The 26,392-nt window shown below is 43.0% G+C and overlaps 2 protein-coding genes across 2 annotated transcripts in view; one reads left to right on the top strand and one right to left on the bottom strand.

Moving 5' to 3' along the window:
• Positions 1-203: 203 nt before the first annotated feature.
• On the bottom strand, positions 204-25,373 carry RANGAP1 (Ran GTPase activating protein 1). The gene is made up of 16 exons (XM_063133595.1): positions 25,175-25,373; positions 18,084-18,240; positions 16,822-16,949; positions 16,021-16,080; positions 15,011-15,190; positions 14,374-14,508; positions 11,705-11,863; positions 11,428-11,541; positions 10,120-10,219; positions 9,345-9,429; positions 7,548-7,734; positions 5,319-5,441; positions 4,529-4,631; positions 4,011-4,099; positions 2,912-3,033; positions 204-1,725 (listed from the first exon to the last, which is right to left on the bottom strand). The coding sequence occupies exons 2-16, from the start codon at positions 18,193-18,195 to the stop codon at positions 1,656-1,658; spliced, it is 1,767 nt and encodes a 588-aa protein (XP_062989665.1). The 5' UTR covers positions 18,196-18,240; positions 25,175-25,373; the 3' UTR covers positions 204-1,655.
• ZC3H7B (zinc finger CCCH-type containing 7B) overlaps positions 24,848-26,392 on the top strand; it is a 70,537-nt gene continuing 68,992 nt past the window's right edge. The window contains exon 1 of the mRNA XM_063133592.1: positions 24,848-24,872. The gene's annotated coding sequence lies outside the window, so the exon portion shown is untranslated. The remainder of the gene's footprint in view (positions 24,873-26,392) is intronic.

Here is a 26,392-nt window from a genome sequence, read left to right on the forward strand (position 1 = left end):
CAGTAAATCACAGGTTAATTAATAAACATCGCATGCAGGCAGCTTCCATTTTTTGTAAACATCCTCCGATTGGCAGTTGTGTGACATGCGAACCCAGACAATACACCCAACAAGAAGACATGGTTTAACTGCTTTGATTGGTTAACCAATTGGGCTAACTGGAGATGTTTATCAACTATAGCATCCATTTAGCAGTTAAAGAATGCAGCTTAACATTTTAATTCATACGATTAAAGTACCAACTGAAAAAATAGACCACTTCCTCAATGGAGGCATTACAAGACTATACAGCTAGTATTTGCAGTATTGATTACACAGGATCCACTAATGAGCACCATATTCTTGGCGGGGGAGGGGGGATTTCCCTACTGCCCAAGTCCTCTTCTTTAAATAACCCACTAGGAATGGCTCTCATGAATGAATGACACTTTTTCTTCTTCTTTTGCATGGAAAGTAGCAGGAGACTCCTCAAATCTGCCTTCTAATTGAGTAAAAAAGCCCTATTGCTCAAGCACAAGGATAGCTGGAGAAAATCTGTGAGAAGAGAAACTATTATGCACACTTTTCTCATAAAAAATATGATCAAGTACAGAAATACTAAGAATTTTAAAAATGGAAAATAACTGGATGACAATAGAATTAGACCACAAGTATAGCTTAAAAAAAGTAGAGAAATAGTCACTATTATTTGGGTTGTATGAAGGCCTCTGGTTATTGTCAGCTCTGCATCTGCTCGATATAGCCAATTTCCATTTATAAAATCCTCATTCAAAAGGTGAATTGATAGCATTTGCCATTTCATAAACGATAATTCTCCCCCTTGAGGGGGCAGCAGGAAGAGAAAGAAAGAAGATTCCAAAGGAAATCGAAGTTGATTATGCTTATTCTGAACCAAACCAATTTTAATTTGGCACATGTTTATGTATGTGAAGCAATATCACTAGCAGTCTTAGGCTACCAGAGTCTGTCGTGTTAGTGGGAGACGTCAATGAATAGTGGTGAACGATCACATGTGCAAACGAAGCAGGCAATGAAATATCCCAATTGGGAATATATGCATCTTCCACACTTATCACACCCTGAAATGCTGAGAAACAGCAAAATAGTGACATCGCTTTACACTTGGTGCCAGTCTACAAATGGAGGGAAAACTCAATACGGAGTCTATAGCACAATGCAGAAATAAACCAAGTTTCAGCAAGTTACTGTTATCCCAAGAGAGATGGTCCTCTAACAAACGGCACAGTTTGAGACATCCAGCGAGCCCTAAGTGCTGACAGCAGCTGAATTTGGAAACAGAAGTCCCAACTAAGCAGAATACAGAAAAGCCGAAGGAGAACATTGTAGAAAGCAAAATACCCTCCACAAAAGAGAGAAATATTGGGAAAGGCAGAGTCCACTTTGGAAACAGGGAACTTAACACAATCGTGCCCCAAAAACAATGAACACAAAAACGTAAAACAATACAAAAACATTAAAAAAAAAGAGCACATGGCAGAGTTCCTCAAAGTTTGTTATAGCAGAAAGCAGCCAGATATCCTGGTGACAAGACAGGCAGAATGTTTCATCCATAAGTCCTGATGTCTTTGACTGCTTCTATCTCAGAGCACTCCAGTTTCAGTCCTGTCATGGGTAGGGGCACAGCTACCTCTGTATTACAGCTGATGGAGGGTCTGTAACAGCAAGTGCCGGGCAAACGAACAGGAATCCAAAGCACGGTTGGGTCTGCAGAAAACAAAACAGAAATGAAATGGGGACAAACATTTATTTCAGACCTTCCTTGAATTTGCATTCAATAGAATGACATTCTCAAATGGGATAAGATCATAGAATCATAGAATAGCAGAGTTGGAAGGGGCCTATAAGGCCATCAAGTCCATTCTGCCATTCTACATAACAAGAGCTCAGTTACCTAGCTCTGGAACCGACCACAGGCAATTGTGATCACTAGATGCTTAGTGTGGGGCAAACTGTAATAGGGAAAAAGGTTTTGAGGCAGATATAGGATCCTACTTGTAGCAGGAGAAAGGAAAGAAATGAAGAGGTTCAGCACTGGGGGAAGTCTGTATAGGGCATCCCTTGAATATGCACGTTTACATATTCAGCAGTAATTTGGGCATCTATGTTTTATGGGCATAAAGCCATGGTATTAACAAGCAGCACTGTGCGTACTAGGAAGTTTAGCTTTCTATACTTTTAATTTTTCGTGACCCACGTTTTAGCCACTTTAGGTAACTTACTTTACAAAGAATGAGTGTGTGCCATAAGGGCAGGTGAAGAATACTAACTGGAGAGATTTGCTTCATACACCCTTCAAGGTTGCCCCACTTCCTTTTTTCATTGGAAAACACAGGATACACTATAAGTTACATCAAGTAAATGTGATTTACTATATTATTGTCCTCCTACCCTCCACAAACTCCACACAGTCATTCAGTTAATGATTCTCACTCTTTTTAAAGATGCCATGTTAAATAAAGTTTTATCAGCTAGATACTGTATTTCTAGTGTCTTAAATGTATATGTGTATTGGTTTCAGTTTTAGTGTGCAAACAGGACAATATTGCATACTAAACACATGGTAATTTAAGGGAGCATCTATTAGGGCACACAGTGACTTTCCCCTAATTAAGACTCTTGAAGGGCTACAGGTTCATGCTGTTGCCTTCCACTAAGACATTTCTATCCCAAAGGCACTGGTTTGTAGAGTAATGTAGTTTTAACTTTCAAATTCAAACACTCGGTTATTGGGTTACTGACCAAATTATCTCTACTCAACATTATGATCAACTTTGAAGACAGAATACACAGGGCTAGACTAATAATGTATTAAGTAAGTGTAATAGCATGTATTAATTTGTTTTATAAATGTGCTGCTAATTTTTCTCCCCAAGAAAGGTTCAATACTCACTTTGTGACGAAGGCCAAGAGAACTGGAACAAGAGACTTGGGGAAATAATCCTGCTGGACCATATGGTTCAGAGTCATCAGAGGGCCATAAAGACTAGGAACAGCTTTGATCTTCTCTTCGCTCTGGAAGGTGGAAGCAGACAGAAATGAGATACAAATAAGCAAATAGGAAAGCCCAGAAACATTTGCTTGGATGGCAGAGTTCAGCCTTGCAAATACTTTAGATGCCAACAGGACCTGCCTAATTCTTGCCTTCTTTCCCCCACATCCATTTCCTTACATGCTGCAAACTTCCTGGCTTTCTACCTCAGGCTTTTAGAACCTCAGACAGACAGCTGGAATAATCCCATATTGCTCTTTTTTGCCTAAGGCAAAACCCAGAATTATAGCATCTATGCCCATTCTGGGGCATTCTGGCCTTAAGGAAACAGAAAAGGCAGGTCATGCAGCTGTTATACTGGTTCCACTCTTTCTAGGGCAAAAGAGACCTATGCAAGGTAGGTATGTGTTTTATTTGTTGCTTGAGCACAACTGGCACTTGATCCAGGCCCTGTCTATGCAAGTGTGTCATTTGCATTCATTCCTGAAGGCATATAATGCTAAGAAGAGAAAAGAGTGCCTCCATTTTAGAAAGCCTGTGATCAGAGCAGGTTTATATTTACACCTAACTACTAGGTATGCATAGAACCTTAATTGGTATGGAGACAAGAATGTCTTCCTTAAGATGTTGGCTTTCTTATACATAGTTCGCATGATACACTGGGCTCAGTGGGGGTTGTTTAACCCTTGATGAGCTGTGGTGTGTGCTAGTCAATATTTTTAATACGCAACCCTTAATCCAGGGGTTGCCATGTCGTGTGAACCTGGCCACCGTGGATTGAGGATTAAACAAGCCTCACAGAACCCTTGTAGTAGGGTTATGCCAGGTTTGTTTAACCCTCAAAATGGCAGCCCCCATTCAGCTAATCATGGATTAAACAACCCTGGATGAGCCTAGCCTGTTTGGTGAACCCGGCCTAAATCTGTGCTGTTTGGAACAAGAATGCAGTGTGCTTCTACAGATCACATCTCATAACCATTACAAATAGTCTGCCTCTCACCTTGAGCAATCCCATATGAATCAGGAGGCTGGTGATGAAGGCATCAGAATTGAAGGTAGCAGACAAAAATGCTTCTCTCATCAAAGCATCTGAAGAGAGACAGGCAGGCAGGCTTCAGTTTAAGAGAAGAAGGGACTGTCACCTTCACAGTACTGGGCAATATGATTTCAGTCCACTTCCCACATCTTCTAAGGTCCCAGGGCAGATGGCATGCTTACTATCACTGCCCATTGTAGCTAGCCGCAATTGCCACCCACCACATATACCATCAATGCATGCCATGTTAGGAGCAGGGAGAGGCAACCTGGGGCCTCTTTAAAAAGCACATAGGGGTGAGGATCCACATTTGATATGAAGTGATCCACCTTTGCTCTAGTGCTGAGGTAGACAACCTGGAAGCTTCCAGATATTTTGTACTACAACCCCCATCAGTCCCCTGAGCCCACACGTACCCGGGAACCCAAATGTGATGGCCTGGTGGCCAAGGTTTCGTGTTTGGATGAAAAAGACCTGCTCACCTGTTGTTTCATTCACTGCTGTTTTTACTGTTGTCTCATCTTTGAACACAGAAGAGATCTTCAGAAAAACGGTAACAACTTTCTCTGTGTCAGATGTGTCTGTCTAGAAGAATAAGAATACTTCAGAAATAAGAAAACCAAGTCTATAGCAAGATACCTTGTTGCTAGAAAGAACAATTGGGCCTTGGCTTGAAATCATAGCCAGGACAGCTACACCACAGCAAACTGCTAGTAGAGGATTTTATAGCTTTCCCCAGTGATATTTTACTATTTGCATATTGAATCCTCTCAAATATCTAGTAAGGCTTAATCTCCAACTATAGCTGTGTAAAAAAATAAATCCAGATAATCTGTTCCTCTATGAGATCACTCTTTGATACAATCTTCTGCTAGCACAGGAAACAAATGTCTTAGACTGCAAACCTGCTATGAAAGATTAGGACTTAGAACACTTTAGAAATGCAGTCTCTTACTGTAGCCTTAGTTTGTGGATTAGTATAATATTCCTCTCTAGGTAAAATTAGGTTTCCCCCCTGAATTTCTTGGAGCAGATTGGACTCTTTGATAGAAAATGGAAAGAGAAGAATGTTTTCCATCCATATATATACACACATGTAAAGCATTCTTATATATTCTATATATATATATATATTCTATATTTGTACGTATATCATGCATCACAAGAAGGACTAGATAAAGAGAGGAGGAACAATTGGGCAAAGGGTGACACCAGTCATCTCTGTTGCATAGAACATTTGTACACATGGAAAGCAAAATAGCAGCAGCTTACCTGCTGAGCTATCAAAGTTGAGCATTTGGGGCCCAACCGCAACAGTTTCTCTGGAGACGGGAAAGCTAGAAAAGTGCCAACATCCACAGGAGGAAGAGGGGGTGAAGACACCAGAGGAGAATCCTGGAATATATAGTGCTAAAAATTAGTACTTCCCCAGAAAACTCAAAAGCTGTTGTGGATGAGAAGTGGAGGAAAAGGCAGGCCCAAAATAGAGGAGATGACTACAGGCTATGAACTGGATCCAGACTTGATCATACTTAGAATATTATGGCTGACTTAAACATCACTGATTTGAATGAGTATAAGGAGGGATCTAACCCAATACACAAGGAAGGTTCCCACAAACACTGAAGTTAAGCCTACTGGGACAGACATCAAGACAAATTCAACTTATGCTCAAGTGCCCTAAAGCAACTGGTGTTTGATTTAGCATGTTAGTAGACACAACTTAAAAGCATGCCATGTTAATTTTATGTTCTAGCAAAGGGCCATATCCAATGCTGCTGCTCTTATGCCATTGACATAGTCCTAGCTTATGTGACCTCTCAAACAATACCAATAATGTATGCCGGTGCAACATGTTCTCCAGGGAAACCTGTTCCACAAGCATACACTATTAGCGTTGCACTCTGGTGGTAGGTGGAAAATTCTGGAAAGCAGGTACTTGTCATGACATTCCCCACAGCCATGCCTCCAAAGAGAGTCCAAAACTACAGGGAGCTGTGTTGATCTATATCAAGAAACTAGTTCTAGCAATTTTCATGTCAACCAGAGGTAGCTTTTTTGTGATGCTAATGAGTCTTAACTGCCCATTAAAGACAAAGCCACCACAAAATAGTTTTTACTGGAAAAATCCATTTCCCCTCACCTACTGGGAGGACTGCAGCTAAGCTTAGAAGGAACAGGGAATTCAGAGGTGTGTGAAGCAGAAGACATCAGCATCCCTGACAATCAAAAAGTGCCGGCTCTGCACCCCTGTGAGCCTTGGCTTCGCTACACCACTGGTTGTGCTAGAGGTCACTCGCGCTACATCAATGGTGTAAGCAGAGCAGCAGTGTTGGATACTGCTCAATAGACATTTTTTCAATAGCCAAAAGTATTTAAAGTAAAATAATTGACCAGAAAAAATATTTAAATAAAGTGCACTGAATATAGTTTAAAAGTTACGTTCAAACAGATTTACAACTTTACTTGGAAATTATTTTTATTGGAATACTGGTGACAATTTTGAGAAATGACAAGTCAATAGTAGAGATGTAAAATTTCTGGAAATTTTGAAGCCATGGAAAAAATGGAAATTTTCAGAAAAATTGAAATAATGCAATGTTAGCACTTTTTATAGATTGAAAGTCACTTTGTTACTTTAGGAACATAAAATGTAATTATGTCCAAGTTGGTTTGGTATAAAATTATTACATTTGATATGTTAAAAGAAAGTGTATTCAAACAATTATTAAAAAAATCTTATTTATTTTTTACTTTTTTTGGTAACAAATGGAGCTATAAGCTCCTGAATTTTTAGGATCACCTGAACTGTAAGGGACCTCTTAGGTTCTGCCAATTTATGAGCAGGCAAAAAACAATTTAAAACAACAACAACAGAATAAACCACTAACATTAGTAACAAAGAAAATTATTTATGTCTCCGCTAGTCCTCCAGTGTCAAGACATAAACCACCCATTCCCATAAAAATAACTGAGAAAAAGGGGGAAACAAGATTCAATGGATATGCATGAAATTTAATTAGACTCATTTTCTGACCTATAGCTATCACTATTAGTTTCAGTCTCTGCTTCAAAGGCAGTGCCCCCTAGCAGCAGAAATGCATCATGCCCTTGCATTTGAGAGTTGTAGTCTCAGTTTGCAACCTAGGACTTGCTTGTCCTTGGTACACAGAAATTGTAATAAACATTAGGATTTCTAAAAACTGTACAGTATCAGATTATTACAAATCATTGTCTTAAACATTTTATTCATCATGTTAAAATAAAACAACCTGGTTTTTTTTGGTAAAAAAACCAAAAAAGGCTTGGGAAAAAAAATTGGGAAAAACCAATCCCCCCCCCGCAACATTGTCTTTTTTTCAGAAAATAGTTTTTTATGGAAAAATCCAGCAGTAGAAAAAAAAATCCAGAAATGTTTTTCACCGCACATCACTATTCATATGTTGATCTACAGCAGTTTCCGCTCTTTATCTAAAAGCAACAGATCTTGTTTATACTTACATGTTCATCTAAGATCTTTTTAGGAGTAAGTGATTCTTGTTCTCCTTGGCCCCTCTCCTGTACTTGAAGTGGCTCTTCTTCTTCCTCCTCGTCCTCTTCCTCCTCTTCGTCGTCCTCCTCTTCTTCCTCCTCTTCCTCCTCCTCATCGTCCTCTTCATCCTCATCCTCATCTTCTCCTTCATCATCACTAGGTGGAGGAGTGTGTGCAAAAATGTTGTAAGTAAAGCCACTTCCATGTGCCATGCACAAACATTTTATTGCCAGTTGATAATAGTCAACATAAAATAATTTACACATACAAATAGGTAAAGCATTTCTTGGTTCATGTTGAAAAATCATTTTAAATTTCCCCCACCACTTGGTGGGGGGCAGTGAGTATTGTCTATAAAAATACATGGAGAAATCCAAGATTTTAATGTATGTAGCTAACCCATCAAAAAAAAGGTAGCATCAAAGAGAGGAGTTCCTGCTCTTTCTAACTCAGGTCTTATGAAGTATAAAACTTTGAAGGCGGCAGCATTTTTAGATTCATTCGCCTGCCAGGGAAAATGACAGGTAAAATGCAAAAAGGAGAGAGAGAGAGAGAGACTAACAACTTTATTCTGGCAGAAGCTTTCGTGGACTATAGCCTACTTCACCAGAAGCACAAGTATTATGGAGAGTATCAGGTTTATAAGCAATATATATGGTAGGGATGTGCTCCGTTTCTAATCGGACCGGAGAAGCAGGAGCGGAGTGGGGGGCTTCGCCTGCCCTTAAGGCGGAGGCGAAGAGGATTGGGGGGCCGGCGGAGCGTGGCGGAGAGGATCGAGGTGGAGGCGGATCCTTCGCCTCGATCCGGAGCTCCGCCGGAAAGGTAAGTGGGGTTTATTGGGCCCTGCCGCTGTCGCTGTCGCCCATGCGGCGACAGCGGCAGGGCCCGGTAACCCCCCCCCTCCTCTCCCTTACCTGCCTCCGTCCGCGGTCCGTCAGCGTCTTCAATTGAGCCCGGGGTTCCAGCAGGAAGTCTGGAAGTGGCCCAGACTTCCTGGTGGAACCGCGGGCTCAATTGAAGACGGCGGACGGACCACGGACGGAGGCAGGTAAGGTCCCCCTCTCCCTTGGTCCCTTACCGGGCTCTGCCGCCGTTGCCGCATGGGCGGCGATGGCGGCAGGGCCCGGTAACCCCCCTATGGGGGGGGAATGGAGCTCCGATCCAGATCCGGAGCTCCGAGCGGAGCAGAGTGGGCACAGGCGGAGTGGGGGTGGGGCGGAGCGGCCCGATCCGAAAATGGCGGATCTGAAAGTGAAGCGGAGTGGGGGGTCTGTGCACACCCCTAATATATGGTGCCTTGGGCACCATATGCAGCAGAATTGTAAAGGATTCCGAAAGAATTTAAATGCAGAAAGTATGGAGAGTGACAATCACAATCACATTATTAACCATGTTCATTCACAGTGCAGTTGTTGCTGATAACACAAACCTCTTGGCACTAAGTAAGCCAATTCAGTATGATAAAAATCTGTTATCTCAAATTAACCTCTGGCAACAGAATTAAGCTTGTTGCTGAATTCTAACCCAGCAGTTTCTAGCTCTAATCTTCCTTTGAAGTTACTTTGCTCCACAACCACCACTTTATGGTCAGCAGCCGAGTGTCCTGAGAGGCTGACGGGTTTCTGCCACTGAGGTTTAAGTGGTCCCAGCTTAATTGCTGTTGCCAAGCAGCTGTTTCACAAGTACCACTCCATGTACTCAGCTTCACTAGAGGATCTAGGAATCATGGCAGCAAATTACAGCAGCCTCTTCTTATGTCGTACCTCAAGGATCCAAGCACCTCTGCCATGTTGAAGCCTTCAAGGATTTCCTGGAGTTGTTCGCAGCCTTCCTCCCCAAAGCAATTGCCTGCAACGAGGAGGGAAAGAGAGATTGACAGAACTCTATCGCTGCTAGAAGGACACTTGTCTTGGGTATACAACAGAGCTGTTGCAAATGACCTATGCTCCCATCTGGGGGAAAAACATTATTGCGTCATTATCATCTTTATATGGAAAACTTTTAAATGCTCAAGTAATCCTCTGAAAGAAATGCAACTGCAGGTAGTTTGCTAGGTATTGTGTAATTGTGTTTTTGTTTTTTTAGTACTCACAATATAGTGCGCTTGTTGCTGTTGAAACCTCTGATATTAATTGGCTAAGTGGTTGTGATGGTACAGAATATTCACAAACATTACAACTGCTCAGAAAACAAAACTTTCTGGTTGTTTCCCATCCGGCCCCTGAAAGAGTGTAAGTCAGCTGGGCCAGCATTAAGACCAGCACAGGTCCTAGAACGACATACAGTAGCTTTGCATGACCTCAGGACCAGGATGAGCTCTCAGGAGTTGCAGAAACTAAAGGAAGCTCAGGTGATAAAAGCTGCAAAATAGCTAATAGACTGAGAATCTGTGGAAAGGTCAATTGAAAGAGAAGGAGCTTGAGGAATAAGAAGTAACTGATACAACTTCACATGTTGATTTGAACTGAACAGCCAATTGTTTGGCTGGAGATTTCTATTTACTAATACAGCACGGTCAACATCGACATAGTTCTATACCATTGAGATCCAGTTTCTCTAGATCCGGCTTGTCTTCAGTAGCCTCAGCAATAATCAAAGCAGCATCTCGCTTGATTTCACAGAAGGACAAGTTGAGTTCCTAAAAGAAAGAAGATATGGTTTTATAGAAATACGCAATATTAAATTTTAGAGAGAAAATTAAACAGCTTTCACATGAATCCATGTTAAAGCCAAGTGCATCTACAATTCCCACTACATATTACCATGAAAGGAATAAAAAGAAGCTACATTAAAAGGACTTCAGATTGGATGGGAAATGGCTAGATTACAAAAAGCCCTGCACTTAGTTTTTTGTATTGATTTGATTCAAGTACCAAAAAAACTAATCCTAGCAGAAGTTTCATATTTAAAACTAAAATAAGTCAATATGAAATAGATTGCCCTTAAACCAGATTGGTATAAAATCAACACAATATTTACATTTCTCTTAAGCAGAATACACAGTATTCATCCACCATACCAAGTGCTGGATGGGGTGAGCAGGAGTGGGGGAGGCGAGAAGAGATTCACGAAAATTGGGCAGAGGCATCTTCTGTGAGCAGAGCCTTTCCATCCACAGAGGGCAGATCCTGGATCCAACCCTGCATATTGCATTGTTTTTATGCTACAAGCCACCTTGAGAAGTCTATGGTCTTGGAAGGCAGCTAAGATATGGATTAAATAAATAAATTCAATAACTGCAGCATTCATCAGTGCATGGTGGCTTGGCTTCAGTTTCAGGTTATGATCTACTTTTAGCTTTAAGATTGACTGGAAGCACAGGCATGAAGCTGTGTGATCATGTATTTTGTCAATCCCTATCTTCTGGTTTCATAACAGGATGGGGGGGATGTGTTATTCTGAAATGTATTTCTTATTTCATATCCTACTTCATCAGCCTGAGTTCTTCTAGCAGCTTTACAAACTATAAGGATATCTGGGAAGGTTTATTGATTAACAATATTTATATGCAATCCATTACCAAACCCAGGTTCACATTCTATTTATAGCCCAGGAGCAGATTAGAGGAAAAGTTACCCTTCTGGTCCACTGCCAGGGCCCACCCGCAAAAGCAACTGGCTCAGCTGATTGGTTCCCGAGACAGGGGTTGGGCTACAGTGCAGACGGACAGTCACCTAGCAGGACTTTTGTTCAGTCTTCCAGCAAGATCATCCTTTTACCTCCCTGCTGTCTCCCTACCTTATGCACCAGGCACAACCAAGGCCCCCAGTAACCAGGGGGCGTAGATTTCTATGCTGCCCAATAAGTACGCTACACACAATAACAAGATTAAGCTGTAACCAATACCTTAAGCTTATGAAGTCCTTCACTAACAGCTTCAGCAATTGCAACAGCACCCTTCGAACGCACCAGGCAGTCACCAAAGTTGATCACTTCTATTTGTCGGAGCTTCTTCAGGGTCTATATAGGAAAGAGAACACAGAAAACCAAGAGCTCAGGCGTTGCCCATCCAAGACTAACTCAATCCCTAGAAAAGCACCCTCCTCTTCTATGTCTTCTCAGGACTTTGACCCAAATCACTACTAACATAAACAGGTTTAAACTATAACTGAAAGGAACTCACCTCTGCCATGGCCACAGCCCCCTTCTCTGTGAAAGTGTTATCATTCAGGTTGATCACTCTCAGCAAGGGATTGACAGCAAAGGCCTGAGCTAAGGCTGTAATTCCTGGATGGTTGATTCCATTCTGTGGCATGTGAACTTCTTCCAAAGTCCCAATAACCTGAGGAGCAACACAGTATAAAAGTTCTGTGATAAGGTGACATTAAGGTGATAATTCTGTGGAAATGGGGTTCTCAGATTTCTCCCTACCGGCTGCAGTAGTCTCTGTATATATGCCACAAAGCATTCAAAGGAGACAAGCCTTTCAGTATTCCAAATAACTAACGTAAATCAATTATTGCAGAATGTTGGGACTCCAAAGCTATTTTGTCGTCTGAAGTTAGCTTCTAAAAGATATCACAGAAAACCAAGTTTCTAGGCCTCAAAGCTTCAGTAAAAAGCCTAAAACTTAAGAGATTAAGAAACTAGAATGCAATGCAAGATAAAATAGTATGCTTAAAAAAATTCTTAGGTACCAGGCCCAACATTTTAATGCATTGAGATTTAGCTATCAAATCCTTGGCCACTACAGGTGATAAAGAGCAACAGCAGGAACCCTCCTCTCGTCTAGACAAGGTTCTCCCTCTGAAGCCCATATGCTAGTTATGATCACAAAATAAGGATCTAGAATCAACTTGAGTGCTCCAATAGCCCACTGTACAATATCTTTGCTCCATTCCAGTCACAGCTCTATTACCTACAGCCCACACTCCCTCCATGCCTATCACTTGGTTGCTTTCAGTTACTTAATATTGGGTGACGTTACCCAGAAGTTCATGTTAGGCGTGACCCAATTAGAAGTCAGCTCCTTCTTGTTTCTGTCATCTGGCCTTGGGGAGGCAGTGGAAATTCTGACCCAGTGTCTGGTGGCTGTTTTGGAATGGATGGGGGTGAACTAACAAAAGTTTCATACGGACAAGTTGGGGCCACTGTTGATTACTGGATCTGGCGCTCAAGGGGAGTGTGTGTGTGCAGCCTAGTGTAGTCGGGATTGCACTCCTCCTGAAGCAGCAAACTCTCAGCTTGGGATACTTCCGGATCTGGCCCCGCTCATGGATGTTCAGGTGGCTAAAGCAGCCAGGAACCCTTTCTACCACCTTTAATTGGTTCACAATGCAGCTGCCAAGGCTTTGTCTGGTGCCAGTAGAGCAGATCATGTTACTCCAAATCTTACCAGCTTCACTGTTTGGTAATTAGTTTACAGCTCAATCTGAAGAGTGGTTTTGACTTTTCAAGGTCAGACCAAAGCATTCCCTAGTTGACCTATGCACTTCATTCACCTACTAGTGTGAAGACCGTGTCACCAGGGGTGCTAGCAGTCTGGTTCCTGTCCTGCTTTTTTGCCCCATTCCCCTTACCACAGAGGGGCTCATGAATAATGTAAATGTGGCTCATGAATAATAAATCCCCTCCCAAAACATGGATATGGCGCAGCCCTACCCCCTTACCCCTCCCCACTGGCAGCGGCAGCCTAACCACACACTATGCCCAGGGCCCGCCTTTGTACCGCACTGATTGGCCAAGGAGGGCTGTCCGTTGTCCCACTGGTGGAGGGGCTGCCCTGCCTGGTTGTTGCAGTGAAAATTAATTTCTATTAAAGCTATTAATAAAAAAATGTAATAAATACATAAAGCTTTGAACATTTTTGAACTTTCAAATTTTTCTGCGCATCTATTTTGTTCAAGCTCCAGTTTAAAACAAAAATAGCAAAATCGTTCTAGTAGCTCTCAAGTAACAAGCTTTAATTACTGTATTCTTATATAAGGTAGCACCTGGTATATTTTAGACATTTATATACCGTATTTCTTCGATTGTAAGACGCACACTAATTTCAGTACCACCAACAGAAAAAAAACCCTAAGACTCACCTGCGATTCTAAGACGCACCCCATTTTTAGAGATGTTTATATGGGAAAAAAGTGTGTCTTAGAATCGAAGAAATAGGGTAATATGTGATGATGATACTAGCCAACTCTCTCAAAATATAACTATGGGTTTAACAGGTAAACACCCTTGGCCACAACATGTGAGCATGCCATCTACCATCAAAACACAGAGAAAGCTAGGAGGTACTGGTGGGGGCTAAACTAGTCTTTCACGTTCACCACGTCATAGCTTCCACAAAGACAACCCATACGGAAGCACTGAATGGAACAGGAAGCTGCATTGGCAAACCTCAAGCAAGCTACCATTACGTACTCCAGAAGGAAACAAGGAGCATAGGATGGATCAAATTCCTGGATCCAAGGTTGGAGACAGCACTCTGATTTCGAACCCAGGAGTGTGAGCTCCCCTCCCCTCGCAGCTAGTGTGGAAGAGAACTGCGCTGGTGACCTCAGAAAGGAAGGAAAGGGGTGGGGAGTAGAGGGGTCTGGGGATGCCAGCTTATGAAGAATCTTCTGGCCTCTCCAGCCTCCTTCCCTCTTACACTGCAGAGCTCCAGCTAGATGGGCAAAAAAGCCCATCTAGCAAAAATACAGAGCGGGAGGACCATGGAGATGAAGATCCCCTCTGCGCTCTTCCCATTCTGTATGGGATGCCCATCAGCCTCCGAGTTTGGAGACCAACAGGCCTCCTGACAGGATGGCATCCTTCACTGCCTTGCCTCAAGTCCTGGCTTTTTCTACTTACTCTGAATGCCTCAGCAAGAGCAGTCGCACCATCATTTTCCAGGCGATTCCTGCCAGCCACAAATGCTTTCAAAGCCAAAGGCTTGCCTTGAGCACTTGACTTCCTGTGGCACTCTTTCAGAGCTCCTGCCAAGATCTAAAAACAAACCAACATTTTACATTGCTATCATGTCATTTTCGCCTGAAGGATTCCAGGAGGCACATTTTTTTTAGCTACCACTTCCTATACATAACACAGGCACTCTCAGCTAGAAACACTGCACATCGCTAAAGGCATTATCATGAAGGTAATCTGGGTCAGCAAGATGCAACGATTCAGTTGTACGTATTCAGCCCAGCTTCCCCTGCATGTGAGATAAGGACACAGGTTCTTTGCCAATCCTGACAAGTTAAGGCTTTGGTTTCCCCCAGTAATCCTCTATGGCAGACAGAATAATGCATCAGATGTTGTTTTTGAGTATCTGCTACAAAACAGATTTTTTTAATTAGTAAAAGGTAAGACTATTCATCCCTATCGGCTTGTGGAGGCTTCATAAAGGCAACAGCCTGAAGCAACAACAATTGGCATGAAAAAGGGAGACAGAAAACCAAGGACTCTACGCCCCCATCTTTGTACAGACCAAGGAAATGCTCTTTACCTTGCCACCACCAATGCCCATGCCACAATTGTTTAACTTGAGTTCCTGCAGAGTGAAACAGGCAGGGCTCTTCAGCAGCGCCTCAAATCCACGCACCCCATCTGGCCCAAAGGCATTGTCACTGAGATCCAGCTCGATCAGCTGGCAGCCAGCAGAAATGAGGGCCTCTCCAAGAGAGATCTGCAAAACGACCAGAAGGTTCAATTTGACTAAGTCCCTTATGGAGGGGGGAGGGGGGAGGGGGGAGGGAAAGAGAGAGAGATCGTGCTCAAAGCCCACAATATTTTGTGATCCATGACATAACATTTCGTGTTACCTCCACAATTAAAGGGTGTAGCTGAGCTCACATATGAGAATGTGGCAAGAAGGAAAAATATCAAGGCTCCCCCCTTAAGAATCGTTACATGGGAGTAAGCCTTCTGTGCTCAGAGTTATTAAAGTAAGTATGCCTATAATTAGGCCAGGTCATTGAGAGGGGCACCACAGTGTCATAGCAGATGCCCAGTTTGCAGTGAGGGTTAAACAACCCTTGCATAACCCATGGTCTGTTTTAGGGTTATGTGAGGGCTGCTTAACCCTCGCATAACCACACTCACTGGGTTTGCACGACACAAGGAATGGATATGCAACCTCACATATGCAGGTAGTACACCTCATCATAGGTTAAATACCCCATGATGAGCCACGGCTTGTTATCTGAACCTGAGGGGGCAGGCAAGCAGACAGGATGACGAAGTGACACCCACTGACTGCCCTGCCTGGATGCCCCTGTCCTCCTGGCTTCCCCCCCCCCCCACAGGTATGCTGTAGCACTGAGAGGAAGAGGACTGAGCAAGCAACCCAAGATGACCGTCTACCTTTCTTTCATAGAGTGTGCATGTGTGTGTGTGGCAGAGGAGGGTGGGGTCATTCCTGCGCTTTAGCCAGAGAAAGATGACAAGCTAAGAACATGCATGAAGACCTAACAAAATGGGCAAGTGATTGTATTAACAGCTGTGTTCAAGCCTTACCAGAGCAGGAGGAATCTCAGACCTCAGTCTCCCAGTAAACATGTCACTCCAATGACACCTCTAGAATAAGACATGCATACATATCCACTTCAATATCATGGTAGATTTATTACAAACGATTTGTACTTATCTATGGAGAATTTGGGGAATAATATGCAGAGTTACACAGCTTGTATGGCACGGGTAGGCAACATGGAGCACGCCATAGCAATGTGTGCAGCCCCCTGGGCCCCACTGCTCCTGCCACCCACCGCAAACATAGCAGTCCTGCTGGGAAACAAGTGGTACGGGGAGCACGTGCCTGGTTTCTAAGCGGACTCGGGCTCCTGACAGCCCGCCAAATAGTTGCAGCAGCACCAGTCCTCAGCTTGATCCAGAGTGCAGCATCTTCAACAGCACAGCACAGACCCCAATGATTTCAAAATGCAATCTAGTGATGCAAGGGTCACTCTTGCCCCTCAGATAGTCAGCCCTACTGCAGGCATACGGTACTCAGGGAGTTAGCAGCAAGAAGGAGGGAATGACCACAGAATATCCCTTAGAGCAAAGAGATAAAACAACAAATTCCCTTCCAACTCCCCTATTTCATTTTTCTCCTTGCACAAAACAACAAACTTTTCTTGAACTACAATGTAAGAACATAAGCAGAGCCACGCTGGATCAGACCAAGGGTCCATCTAGTCTGTGTTATCTGCTAGTCAATGAATTTAAGGTGCATTTCTATGATTACTTTGACTTGTTGGAATTATGTAAAACACTGAGTTTTCTTCACCACCCTTCATCATCCATTGAAACTCTCACCTTGAGCTGGGATTTATTTTCAAGAGCCTTGGCAATGACCTTTGCTGCTTCCACCCCTACTGTGTTGCCTTCCAGGCGCAGGGCTTCCAGGCCATCAAACTCCTCGATCTCTTTAATCACCTCTTCAGCTGCGCAGAGAAAGCAGAGTATTATTCCTTCCCCAAATGAAGGCTGCATTGCTAACCATACCAGTTGTGCTATACAGATTCCTTCAAAACTCTGGAGGGACACTTATGTTTACAGCTTAGGTGTGCTTTGAGTTCTCCCAAAACCATTCCCTTGCTTCTACCTTTCACAACTTAGCATAGTTTTTGTCATGGAGGAGCAAACACAAAGCATTTGCCTATGAAGTATAATTATACATCTATCCTGCATTCAAAATCCAAAATCAGGTAAGTCATTTTTCTTCTTTTTTAAATAACAACACAAAGTTCCTGTTTTCATAAATGGGAAAAAGAGGCGAGGGAGAAGGGCTTGTTCAGGAACTGTGGACTTCATCCCAGAGTGTGTCTATCGGACCCTTTTGGTTCCCATTCCATATCCTTCCTGCCCTCTATCAGCTCATGGTAAAGGTAAAGAAGGGAGGAGGGGTGACAGCAGTTTATCCAGATGGTTTGAAGCAAAATATTCCAGGTATTAAAACAAGCATACATTACACAGATTTCTTAAAGCTGGTTCAAATACTATATGCATTATCCACACTCTTCAGAAGTCATTTGGGCCTCAAGAGAGATCCGGATGGTATAGTTTCCCTAGCTTCACAATATTTGAACCAGTTCTAGAAGATTTCATATACCTACTCCATGAAATTTGGGTTTCCTGTGGAAGAAGACAACTTGCCCTTGAGAGAATACAATTCTAACGTTAAGAAAAAACATATTTCTCCATTCTAGAGCACATTATGTCAGTCTGTCAAAGAAAGATCCAGAAGTTAAGGATTTAAGATCTTGCGAGCAGAGAATTGGTTGTGAATTCTCTGGAGAGAGAATTCTCCAGAGCTCTGGAGAGCTGTGAATAATGCTCTCCATCCCACCTGGCCTTTTCTTGCAGCCCTTAACATAAATCCATATGATACAGAAAAGTATTTAGGAGGCTGTAATTTGCCTACCCCTCTTCCAACTGAAATGCACACTTATACTACTGTAATCCAGGATTATTATGGGATAGCCACATATCTTTGGCTATGCTCCGTCAGGATCCAACATACTGAGAAAAAAAAATCAAAATTAAAATCATGACAACAACAGCGGAGCTCCTCTTACCATCTTCTGCAGTATTAAGCTTCAGACTCTTGCCTTTGAAACTCAGCTGCCCTCCACCCACTTGGGTCTGAGCGAGCGACTCCGCCAGCTTAGTGATGTCGTCCGATGCCATGTCTGGATTGCGCCAACCTTTGCTGATTACCAGTTGGGAAGGATGCTGAAAAAACAGAGAGAGAAATTAGACCCCACCAACAATGGATGTCATGCCCAGGGAATAGACCCTGAGGGATTAGTATGTCCTTGCCCCTCCTGTTCTCTTCTTGTGGTATACTCCAATGCAAGGCAACCACAGGTTACTATTCTGTTGAATGTGTTGGTTTAGAGGTAAATGCTTTCATGCTTAACCCCTGGCTCCCTTCTTTCATTGTTTCAACACTCACAGGAAAAAAGAGGCAGCCCAGAGAGGGGAGCAAAGGGTTTAGTCATGAAAGCAGTTACCTATAAAAGCACAATTCAATGGAATAAGCATCTTTGACTACCTTACATTATAGTATGCCACAAGAACAGAACAGGTGGGGTCAAAACAGACTAATACCAGAGAGAAAGCTCCCTGCGAGGACAACAATATATTTATACAAAGCAGTCAAAAGCATTCAGGCCATGTCACATGTTGCAGGGGAAAATAAAAGAACAAAAAATTACCCAAGTCACCACATGCCAGATCTAAGAGCCATGGATCAGAAAAAACTATTGAAAATGAATAGTTTACTAGTGCGCACCACAATGCTTCTGCTAAGTTCCAGATAAATAATGCAGCTTGGTTCAGTGTTCAGTGTCAGCACATTTCAACAGATAGCACGAGACCGAACATGAATGACAGCGAGGGTGTCAAATTAGTTGGAAGGCCACATTCACCACCCAGAAGAACTCAGGAGGCTGCACCCATAATTTGTTTTTAAAATGTGCGACACATTCGTTAAGCAAATATTAATTTCCTCAAGTTCTGCTCCTGATTTCCACCCCACCCCATCCCACCTTAGAAGAGTTTCAGTACCTGTATAGTCCAGGCAAGGAAACATTCAATGGGGGAAACAGAAGACTCAAATAAAATATCAGCAATCGGATTCCTCATCCTGATATCTGTCTTTTTTCTCAGTAGTATGTTCCCTCTTCAAATACTTAAAAGGTTGTCACACAGAGGAGGGCCAGGATCTCTTCTCGATCCTCCCAGAGTGCAAGACACGGAACAACGGGCTCAAGTTAAAGGAAGCCAGATTCCAGCTGGACATCAGGAAAAACTTTCTGACTGTTAGAGCAGTACGAAATGGAATCAGTTACCTAGGGAGGTTGTGGGCTCTCCCACACTAGAGGTATTCAAGAGGCAGCTGGACAACCATCTGTCAGGGATGCTTTAGGGTGGATTCCTGCATTGAGCAGGGGGTTGGACTCGATGGCCTTGTAGGCCCCTTCCAACTCTACTATTCTATGTGAAGGAGAGAGAAGGAAGCATTTCCCCCACTGTACATTCTGATCCTCTAGGCAGGCTCTACCCCAGCCACTAACAAACCTGCAAAGAAACTGAACACAAAGCTCTAGCGTAGACAAGCTCTTACTCTAAATTGCATACTATATATTACCCTATTTTATTACTCATTCAACATTTTAAAGGAAAAGAAGAGGCACTGAAATCATTACACAGAGTAGTAGCCACTGCCAGTTCTATGTCGCCCTACTAAAATCACTGGCTTCGTTCCTATATACTGCTAATGCATGGTCTGGGTCGTTGAATTCTGAGTTGTCATGATGTGTGAATGTGGCCGTACTAACAAACCATGGTTTGTTAAGCACAAACAATGCAGAAAGAGAAGTCATGATATGTTGTTGGGTTGTGAACCCTGAGTTGTTTAAATCATGGGTTGTTATTACATGGAAACCCAGAATGAATTATTTCAGTAGGCTACAGAAGCAGCAGGCAAGAGCAGTCATAAAACCAAGTGCTCTACATGGCAGTGTCACAAAGGCATTTGGGATACAGAAAGGGAGTGGGCAAAGAACGGGGGTAACAAACAACCCGGGGATTGAGAAAAATCACACAGCTTGTTCAATCATCTGCCAGACAAACTCTGGGTAGGCAATAAACCATGGGTTAGCATTATATGTGAACCAGGCCACTGGCTTCCTGTTCTTTTGGAGAGAAAAAAATAGAGGTTGGATTGTGTGGAACCAAAAGGACATATTGAAGATACCCATAGGCCTGATCAGGCCTTTCTCAGGGCATACGCTTTAGTTCAGGGCTGGCAAGCTTGAGTATCGCTGTGCGCGTACCAGGGGTGGCTCTACAGATTTTTTTTAGTCTACAACTCCCATCAACCCTAGCCAGCATAGCCAACTTGTGGCCCTCTAAATGTTTTGGCCAACATTTAGAGGGCCAAAACATTTAGAAGGCCACAAGTTGTCTTTCCCTGCTGTAGCTACAAGTCCATTGTTAAGAAGTCCTGCAGGTCAGCAGAACCACTGAAGTAGAGCTTTCAAATACAATGGGGGGGACAGCAATTCTATGGCCCCTGGACAGAGTCTGGGGAGACCATAGGGTATTTCAGATTCCTGGATTTACGGTCGAAGACAGCACTCCCACCTTGAAGCCAGGTGTTCAAACTCCCCTCCCACTTCAGTTGTGTGAAAAGAACCATGTCAGCTGCCTCTCCAATGTTGCAAAGAAGACCCCAGAGAGGACAGAAAGGGGGCATGCTGGTGGGCGGAGAGGGGAAAGGACTGGGGAAGCAGGGATACAAGCTATCCTTAACCTTCCTCAGCCTCCTTCTTTCATCCTACCCAATGTATCAGATAGATGGCCAAAAATGCCTGGCTAGCTAAAATGTAGATCAGGGGGTGCACGGCAGTGAAAATAATTTCTGCCGCTCCTCCCACTCTTCTTATTAATCCCATCAGCTTCTAAGTTTGGAAGCTGATGGGAATCCCGATAGAATTGCACCCTAATTCACAGTCTGTTTGGAAGTAGAAGAATTTTCTAAAATTTTGTGTAATAAAGTGGCTGTGAAATTCCCACACCTCATAGTAAAACCACAGGTCACCTTGTCTCATGGTGGTTTTACCATGTTGGGTAATTTCAGAAGTCCACTTTATCATGATGGGAGAAAGGAAGTTACCTTACAATAAACTTCCACTTCTAAGAATAGTTGTAGAAATTGATCCCAAAGAAGACAGCAGATGGTTTGCAATAGTGAGAGCTGAAAACTGTCCTTGATCCAAAATGATTAGGAACCACAGAACCAGAGTATATGTGATCTCTAGTCAATAGTCTTCTGTGTCTAGTTGCTTGTACTTCTTCAAGACTAGCAGAAGTAGACTAATGCTGCAATCCTAAGCACACTTACCTGGGAGTAAGTCCCATTGAAGTCAACAATGCTTACTTCTGAACAGATATGCATAGGATTGCTCTGTAAGAATTCCAAATTTGCAAGATTTATACAGGTTGCAGAATTCAGTTGCATGGAAAATTGATGTTTGTGTGTGTTCCGTGCTAAAAACAATTCTGCAGGTACCTTTCAAATTTAAAATGGGATGCCACTGATTTCAACATGAAATCATTTTTGGATGTTTAGTTAAAATGCACACTCTTCTTTGATTACGGACTAAATCAAAATTCACCATTCCTGCTTTCTTTCTAGTTTTCACACTGAATATTTTTCCAAGCCACATAGTCTATCTGAACAAAGAGTCCTCTAAAGTTGACTGCAAGACATTCTGCCATCTCACATATTATCTCAAAATGTTCTGTATTATTATCACTGTTTAAATAGTAAGGAATACCATTTGCTTCTTATCATTGCATGTCTGCGCCAGAACGTATGTCTGCAGCACTGACTTTGCTTGCCACCTTCTAAAAGATAACCTTCATACTATTTTTAGACAGGAGGTGTCACATTCCCCCATGGACGGTAATTATGTCTACTGGATTTAATATTCTTTTAAGTACCTTTTAAACCATCTGGGTTCCACCTGAATCATGATTCAAAATGGCAGTTTAACATACTCTTTTCAGTTTTGACAATATAGAACCTTCCAGTCCAGAGGCAGCAGGCCACTGAATACCAGTTACTGGGAAGCAACAACAGGAAAGGGATTTTGCCCTCATGCCGTGCTTGTAGGCTACCCAGAGGCCACCATGGGAAACCAGGATGCTGGACTGGATTCTATCTGATTCCGCAAGTTGTGTCTTATGTTCTTAAACAGCATAATAAGTATCTACAACAATCATCATACAGCATGCTGATGATCAAATCCTGCCCTAAACCTCAATTTTAGGCAATTTGTTTTATAGAAAGTAACCAGGGGAAGCAGCCTATTTGCCTTCAGCCTTAAGAGTGTCTTCAAAGCCTCTTTCAACATCAGAGTATTGTGGGAGGGCCTGCATCTGTCAGCTTGTGTGCTACTTGCACTTGTGGATCCTTACAATTATTTATGTAGGTCTATTATATATGTGCCTATCTGCTCAAGGCAGCTTACAATAGCAAGCTGAACACATGATACTGATCTCTGCAACTATTAGGCTCATCAGTATGGCAACCGATATATACATTGTTTGTTTGGGAAGATATATACACTGAAAAATGATGTAGGCAGTCATTGTCAACCATATGATTATCACTGTTGCAAGCCAGCCCTCAAACTGTTTTGCAGTGGCTCTGCCTCTACCTGGACAGCAGGAGATACTGTTTGACCCCATAGCTATCAGCTATAGCTATCTTGTGCCCCCCCTCCCCCACCCTGCCTCACTCCCATGCTATTCAACATTGATACAAAACCACTGGGAGAGGATATTGAGGGATTCATAGTGCAGTATCATCAATATGCTAATGAAGCCCGTTCTTTCTCAATTTCATCCTGTTCTAGGAAGTTTGTTCAGAGATGGGCAAACAAACCGAGACCTAATCCAGATAAGACAGAAGTCCTGTTTGTTAGTTGAATGTTACTCCTTTATAAAATGTAAAGTCTGCCTTCAAAGGATAAGGTTTGCCATTTGGGATTACTTCTGGACCAGCTTTGCTCCTGATAGCAGCTGTAGCCAGGAATGGTTTTGTGCAGTTTCAGCTTATGTATAAGTGCACTCTTCAAAGGCAGATCTGGTCAGTGCCAAACATGCCTTCATCACATATAGATACTATAAAGCACTCTCTTTGGAGCATTCCCTAAAGTGTTTAAAAAATTCAGCTGATGAAAAATGCAACACCCAAGATTTTGGCTTATAAGCGTTTTTCAGAGAATTTGACTTCCGCTATCATCGCCCATGGTCACTTCAATTCAGTGTACCCCTCCAGATGTTGCTGGACTACAACTCTCATGGTCCTTGACCATTAGCTATGCTGGCTGGAGCTGATGTCCTTGTCCAAAAACAACTGAAGGGCTACAAGTTCCCCAACCCTGCTCTAAACGATTTCGGTCCAGGTTATTTAAAAGGATCACCCACCCACCCTATAATTCTATCATCCACTGTGGCCATCTCCTACCACCATTAGTACTGCAGTTGGTGGAGCTCTATTACTGCCGGAGGCCTTATTGTGTTTTGGCACACTGCTAAGACCACTTTCATACACCATCTTTTATGTTCCCTCTTGCTAAGAAGAGTCAGGCTGGATCAATCCAAGGGTTCATCAAATCAAGCATTGTTTATACACTGGCCAACCAGTTGCCTGTGGGAAACCCATAGGTAGGATATTAGAGAAATAGCACAGTCCCACTCGCGTTCCTCAACAACTGATATTCAGAGGCATAGTGCCTTTGATACTGGAGGTTAATGTATAGCCATCATGACTGCCAATGATAGCTTTATCCATTAATTTGTATAATCCCCTTTTAAAGCCATCCCAATTGGTGGCCATCACACCTTCTTCTGGTAGTGAATTCTACAGTTCAACTATGTGTTGTGTGAAGATGTACCATTGAACTTAAGGGGATTTACTTCCCAGTAGACATACGTGGGATTGCACTGTCAGCCCCTTTCCTTATTCTTTTATCTCTCCTGACTCTCCCATCAATAAGTTTCATGGGTGTGTTAGACAAAGATCTCGCCCTGGGCAAAAGAACCTTTGTCTAACAGGTGACCCCAGACTCTAGTATTATGAAAGAGAGAGAAATGTATTATGTTGTCAATTTCCTGCTCTGGTTGTTGAATTTTTATTTATTGTTGACGGTTGCATATTTTAATAACACATTAAAACGGTCTTTGGGTGGCTTGAGTTGTACACTCTTCTTATAAAAATCCTAGCGACTTTTGTCTGTGTTGAATACTGGAAACACATTATCAACACCTCTTCAATTAACACATAGCTACAACACTATTATTTACGAGTGACTTCTTTTGCAGACCAAAAGAATGCAAACTTTCCCACTATCAGAGCTACTTCCCCCGAAAATCCCGGAAGTGCCAGTTCACCTATGTCGTTCGCCCCTGTGTTCACTAATCCTTCTGTTATTTTGTTCGTCAGTCATTACTCAGCAAAACTAGACACAACGTAAGCCTATATTTAGCCACTTTAGGTTGCCATCCCCGACACTTACTTGAAAGTAATTCCCATTGAACTTAAGGGGATTTACTTCCCAGTAGACATACGTGGGATTGCACTGTCAGCCCCTTTCCTTATTCTTTTATAAGCAACGCTGCAATAGCAACTGAGAGGCAGGCGACGACCACGAACCGCCCCTAATGCAAGAACTAGACACGCGCAACGCAATTACACAACCCGGCCATGCTGCCTTCACGATGGGACCTAAAGCTGCCTGAACCAACGAGGGCATAACGTCATACAGGGAGGAGACGGGGAGGTTTTGGTAAGAAGTGTTAACGGTGGGCATGTTTGATCAGTGTTTCCTCTGACCGCCCAAGCACGAGTTTACTCCCTAGCAGTCCGTGATACGTGTACAGTGGATATTTAAGGGTGCGCCTACACGTGTAGTCTTTTCCCGATAGTACCGACGACTTCCTCGCCCGCCTCCCGGCGTGGCCGAAGCGAAGCAGCTCTTAGGACGCGAAGTTCCTGACCCACCTTCCCGCCAACTTATCAACGATCCTACAGTAATTCAAACCAATCAACTCCCCGCACCTGCGCGCGCGGATCCCCGCGGCCGCTTACCTGCGAAGCGCCTGCTTCCAGCCTGTCACGTTGCAGCTACTACCGCAGCCACAGCCTGCGAGGATGATGGCGTTAAGGGAGGCGGAGGATTTGAAAGCCGGCAGTTTTGTTTCCTCGGTTGTGATTCGCTCCTTAGTCTCTCCGCCTTTTGCGCCTGCGTAGCGTGCCTTTCTCTTTCCCTCCTCTTCTTCCTCGCTCTTTGTTGTTTTTGCTCCCAAAGGCAGTCAGGAAATTGTAGAGCGGAGGCGATGAGAGGAGGTCACAATTTCACGATCTACAACGTAACTGCTTGCCGTGAAGCATCCTGGGAGTTGTAGTTTTTTTTAATGAAAACGTTGTTGGCGTTCCCCCCACCTCTCTTATTCTTATTTTGTGGAAGAGAGGAGGAGGTTGCGTTCATCACCGCTTTATTACGGGAAGGGGCAAGGGGAGTGTGTGCAAATGTTGTTTTTAGTAAGGTTGCTACTAAGGACCGCAAAGCAAGCAAGCAGACATTTTAACAGCCTCATTTCTGTGTCTGGAAACGCTGCACCTTTATTTCTGTTTTCTCGTGCAGTTCTTAAAGACATTGAAGTCTTGCTTAGGAGGAAAAAAAGTAGGATTTTCTAACAAAGCCTTGATGATGAAGGAAATAAGCCACCTGAGACCATGGCAGATAGGTTGCCAGCTTTTTTGCTCCCTCCTAGGACTCTTTTGCTTACAGCAGCTGCATAACACACAAATGCAGCTGCTAACCGTTTCCAATGTAGAGATGCAGTAATATTAAAAACCTCTGAGCGTTATGCAGTTCTGCAATTTTAGGACCTAAATTAATAGTGTAACGGGAGGTGTACTTTAAATGGTTTTTTAGTTACATTTAAATGTGGTAAGTCAGCCTTGCTGCATTTGGGGGGCTGTCCTCATTCTGTTGAGTTGGATGTCTACCTCTAAGAATGCAACTAGCTGTTAAAGCCACAGGAATTCTTCTAGAAAAAACTTAGCATATTTCTATGGATTGAAGTGGGTGGGATTCTAGAAAACAAAATTCATTTTCATCGTGATTAGATTTTTGCCAGTCTTCTTAAGTTTTGTGTCATCTTCTTTTGGAGACAGCAAAACTCTTCTGCTTGAATACTTAACAAGCAAACTCATATTTGAGTGCAATGCTGTTATAACTTTATGGTGTTGAATTGGTGTGCCTGTCAACATGCCTACCAATATGTCACACACTTATTTGCT

Source organism: Elgaria multicarinata, chromosome 9 (assembly GCF_023053635.1).
Source record: "Elgaria multicarinata webbii isolate HBS135686 ecotype San Diego chromosome 9, rElgMul1.1.pri, whole genome shotgun sequence".
NCBI lineage: Eukaryota > Metazoa > Chordata > Lepidosauria > Squamata > Anguidae > Elgaria > Elgaria multicarinata.

Excerpts from the sequence above, each read along its gene's own strand:
- RANGAP1 (XM_063133595.1), bottom strand. The coding sequence starts at position 18,195 with ATGGCATCGGACGACATCACTAAGCTGGCGGAGTCGCTCGCTCAGACC. Across the intron at positions 11,542-11,704 it reads GGGCTGTGGCCATGGCAGAG|ACCCTGAAGAAGCTCCGACA; the intron begins GTGAGTTCCTTT and ends TTTCCTATATAG. Across the intron at positions 4,100-4,528 it reads AGCAGTGAATGAAACAACAG|ATGCTTTGATGAGAGAAGCA; the intron begins GTGAGCAGGTCT and ends GTCTCTCTTCAG.